Source organism: Sinocyclocheilus rhinocerous, unplaced genomic scaffold (genome assembly GCF_001515625.1).
Source record: "Sinocyclocheilus rhinocerous isolate Xijiao unplaced genomic scaffold, SAMN03320098_v1.1 scaffold149, whole genome shotgun sequence".
Taxonomy (NCBI): Eukaryota; Metazoa; Chordata; class Actinopteri; order Cypriniformes; family Cyprinidae; genus Sinocyclocheilus; species Sinocyclocheilus rhinocerous.
Window position 1 is genome coordinate 451708 of NW_015654504.1, and position 4710 is coordinate 456417.

General features: G+C 43.9%; 1 protein-coding gene across 1 annotated transcript in view; it reads left to right on the forward strand.

Annotated features, from left to right (window-relative positions):
* The first annotated feature begins 1506 nt into the window (after nucleotides 1-1506).
* Nucleotides 1507-4710, forward strand: part of LOC107717300 (protocadherin Fat 4-like) — a 106754-nt gene continuing 103550 nt past the window's right edge. The window contains exons 1-2 of the mRNA XM_016524006.1: nucleotides 1507-1559; nucleotides 1630-4671. Of these exons, the coding sequence (XP_016379492.1) occupies nucleotides 1507-1559; nucleotides 1630-4671 (3095 nt within the window). The remainder of the gene's footprint in view (nucleotides 1560-1629; nucleotides 4672-4710) is intronic.

Genomic DNA, 4710 nt, shown 5'->3' on the forward strand with positions numbered 1-4710 from the left:
AAAATAATGGCTTTCAATTATACTGTAACGTTGAATTGCTATAATTAATGGCTAAAATTGAGGGGAAAATGCATTTAATAGAGACATCAGTAGCAGTATTGCATTGTTATCAAAAATACTGGCCATTGTTAATAATAGGCTACTTGGTAAAAAGATGCCATTAAACACATATTTAAAATAAACCATCTTTATATTGTTTCTACATTAATTTGGAGGTTCAATGTGAAATTATGACAATATAAATATATTAATATGCAGTTAATTACAATTAATTATAGAAAAATGTGTGAATAATTCGTTTTTTTTTATTATTCTAATCGATTCACAGACAGCACTAATGTTAAGTAAAATTAGAAAAAATAATCATGTTCTCCCTTTGAATTAAGTTATGTTTTTCTGACTGCACTGACAGATATTTTGTTCTTGTTTTAAGTATAAACTCACTTGATTTTTATTTATTTATTTATTTACTTACTCAGAAAACAAGAGTTAATATGCTAAACCATTTGGTTCTCAAGCAAACGTATCTTGATTTAATTTTTTTTTAGATATTTAGACTTTAAATCAAGTCAAAAATAAATAGCAAGAAGATATTTTTTTAAGTATTATTTATTATTTAAATGTATTATTATTTTTTTATTATTTTTAAACTGCGTGATTTAACTCGAATCTGAAAACAGAAAGACAGTTTAAAATCTGCAGACAAAAAAAATATTTTTTTTTTTATTTCAACAAATTGGACACAAAAAAGTTCTTACTACTATTATCAAATAATAATTGTGACGAACTACATGCAACATTCACAGATATGCTAAAAAAAACATATAAGTGTATTCAAACACTTATAAAGAGTTTAAAAAAGAAGGCAGGCATGTAAATGAGCGGCTGGTGTTATTCTGGGCACATAACGGTACATTCAATACCTGGAGCGCAGCTCTGTTATAATATTCAGCCTACGCGATGATTGACATCCGCTTCATCCAATCAGCACCCGAGTCGATGACTTTACAATAGAACTGGGAGCCAGAGAGGGGCGGGGTCAGGCACAGACAGCCAATGGCATGACAGGAGGGCGGGAGTTTTCTCATTTGTTCTCTGTAAAGTGAAGTTTGGTCACCGTTATTCCGCGGGACATCCCGTATCAGAATCACAGGGATCACAGGGATACTGCTTTATTTCCTTGAGGAAAAACTCTCAGGAGGATTTAATCGCAGCGATCTTTCCCTTTCCTCGCAATGGAAACTCCATCATCATCATCATCATCATCAATGATCTTGAGAGGAACGCGAAGTTTTGCTGGATGAATTCTGACAGGATTTTACAGCGAATTAACTCTTTCTCCTCCCTAAAACGGGTTTTTAAGGATATCCCCGCGGATCTACAACTCTCTTTAGGAACTCTTTAGCGGAACTTTACCTCAAGTTTCTTTGAAACGGCAAGCGCGCTCTGGATACATTTCCTTTGATCGCCGCTTTTTTTGGATACAATGTTGCAAATCTGAGGTGAATGTATCAGGCTCGGCAAAACCCTGACTGGATCTGTGATCATGGCGCTCTCAGGTAGATCTCTAGACACTTTGCACCTAATTTTATTCGTTTTATGGACTTTATCGCGCTACTCTTTATCCAGTCAAGTTCGGCAGGAGTTTGAGGTTCTGGAGGAGCAGCCGGTGGGCACATATGTGGGCACCATCGACACCAAACCCTCTTTCACGTACAGATTCAGCGAACACCACAAACTTTTTTCCATCAACGCCACGACGGGCGTCATCTACACGTCCTCCGTGATCGACAGAGAAGTTCTGCCTAGTAACATCATTAATGTGGTGGTTCTGTCCAGCCAGCCCACTTACCCCACCGAGGTGCGCATCGTGGTTTTGGATATTAACGACAACGCGCCGGTGTTTCCTGACGCGTCCATCGTGGTGTCGTTCAAAGAAGACGCGAGCAGCGGGCGTCAGGTGATTCTGGACACCGCGACGGACGCGGACATCGGGAGTAACGGAGTGGATCACACCACCTACCGAATCGTCAGCGGGAACGAACAGCGAAAGTTTCGCTTGGATATCACCGTCAACCCGAGCGGAGAGGGCGCGTTTCTGCACCTGGTCTCCACTGGAGGGCTGGATAGAGAATTAACCCCCTTCTATCAGCTCCTCATCCAAGTGGAAGACAAAGGAGAGCCCAAAAAGTTTGGGTTTCTGCAGGTAAATGTCACCATTCAGGATATAAACGACAACCCACCTGCTTTTGACCAGGATCATTACCAGACCAGTGTGTTCGAGGACACTGCAATTGGCTCTAGTGTTTTGCAGATAACAGCCACAGATCTGGACGAGGGTGCAAATGCTGATATAAAATATATTTTAGATGAAGGAACCCCTTTTCAGATTGACCCTAAGGCTGGGACTGTTATTATAAAGGAGGGGTTGGATTATGAGACAAAGAAAGAGTATTCCCTCACTATCCATGCAGTAGACAACGGCGTCCCCTCTCTCTCAGGCAGGTCAGAAGCGACTATAAAACTGCTTGATGTGAATGACAATGATCCTGTAGTTAAGTTTCGATACTTCCCTACCACATCCAAATTCGCTTCGGTGGATGAGAATGCACAGGTGGGCACTGTAGTGGCACTATTAACGGTTTCCGATTCAGATTCGTCCACAGCTAACGGTAATATTTCAGTTTCTATACTTGGCGGAAACGAACAGAGACACTTTGAAGTTCACAGTTCAACCGTCCCCAATCTGAGTCTAATCAAAGTAGCCAGTGTGCTCGACCGAGAGCGAATCTCCTCCTACAACCTCACCGTTTCAGTGTCAGATAACGGCAGGCCCGTAGCTCGCTCGTCTTTTGCCAGTTTGGTTATATTTGTGAACGATATTAACGACCATCCGCCCATATTTCAGGAAGCCGTGTATAGAGTAGACATCAGCGAGGACATTCCTAAAGGCAGCTACATTAAAGGCGTCTCAGCCACAGATGGAGACTCCGGGCAGAACGCCAATCTCCGCTACTCACTAGTGTCTGGAAACAGTTTGGGCTGGTTTGCCATCAGTGAGAACAGCGGTTTGGTTACCAGTGCAGCAGAGCTCGATAGGGAAATAGCTTCTCAAATAGTGCTGAATATCAGTGCCAAAGACCAAGGCCTGCAGCCGAAAATGTCCTACACCAAATTAATAGTGAATATCACCGACGTTAATGATCAGGTCCCCACTTTCACTCAAAGCACGTATCACATTTCCTTAGTCGAGCATTCGCCGGCCGGCTCCGAGCTTGTGGTGCTCTCTGCAACAGATTCGGATCTTGGTTCCAATGGCACGGTCCGATTCTCATTTGACTCTGAAACCCCCGTGAGCGTTCAGAATAAGTTCAGGTTGGATGCAATATCGGGCCGGTTGAGTACAGCCACAGAGTTAGACAGAGAAGAAGAGAGCTCCTATCTGCTGCACATCAAAGCTACAGATGCAGGCACGCCCTCCCTTTACTCCATCTGCAAAGTCAATATCACACTGAAGGACATTAATGATAACAGCCCAGTGTTTTACCCCGTGCAGTATTTTGCCAATATCAAAGAAAACGAGCCTTCGGGCTCATTTGTGACTAGTGTAACAGCTTCCGACCCTGACCTTAGCTGCAACGGCACTGTAAAATATGCCATCACTGCTGGTGACTCTTACAAGTTTCACATCAATAGCAACTCTGGTAAAATCACGACTCTAGTGCCACTCGACAGAGAGGAGAAAACCTCTTATCAGCTGCAGGTCACTGCGACAGACGGAGGCGGATTGCGCTCGCACACACAGGCTATAGTCACTGCCACTGTTGTAGACATGCAAGATAACCCGCCCGTGTTCAGTCAGAAAGAGTACAGCTTTGTTATGTTTGAGAATGTATCCATTGACACCATTATTGGCACCGTGTTGGCCACCACAGTAGATCTAAACACAAATATCACTTATTTGATCGCATCGGGGGACCAGCGCGGTCTGTTTGCTATCAAAGGCCGCACAGGGCAGATCACAGCTTCGGGGCTGATAGACAGAGAAGAGCAGGCGTTTTACCAGCTCAGGGTGATTGCTAGGGGTGGGGAGGTTACGGGGGAAGCGTTAGTTAATATCACAGTGAAGGATTTGAATGATAATGCCCCTCATTTCATTCACAATGTCGAGCATGTCAGCGCTGTGGAGAACTGGGCCACCGGTCACCATATATTCCAGGCTAAAGCTTCGGATCCTGATGAGGGGACCAATGGCATGGTCGTGTACAACCTCAAACAGAACCCCAAAGGTTTGTTTCACATCCACGAAAGACATGGATTGATCACCCTCACTGGCCCCCTAGAAGTCACCACCAGCTCCTACCAGGTGGAGGTCGTGGCCTCTGACCTAGGTGTCCCTCAGCGCACCTCCAGCCTCATTCTCACCATCAGCGTGGATGACGTTAATGACAATGCGCCAGTTTTCGACCAGCTCTCTTACGAAGTCACCATTCTAGAATCCGAGCCGGTTAATAGTCGCTTTTTTAAGGTGGAGGCCAGCGACAAAGACTCTGGACTCAATGGGGAAATTGTGTATGACATCGTTAGCGGTAACACAAATTATGTTTTTGGGATTTTCCCTGACGGGCAGTTGTATATTAAAGCAGATTTGGACAGAGAAGTACAAGATCGGTATAGTTTATTAGTGGTGGCCAAAGACAGAGCCGTCGA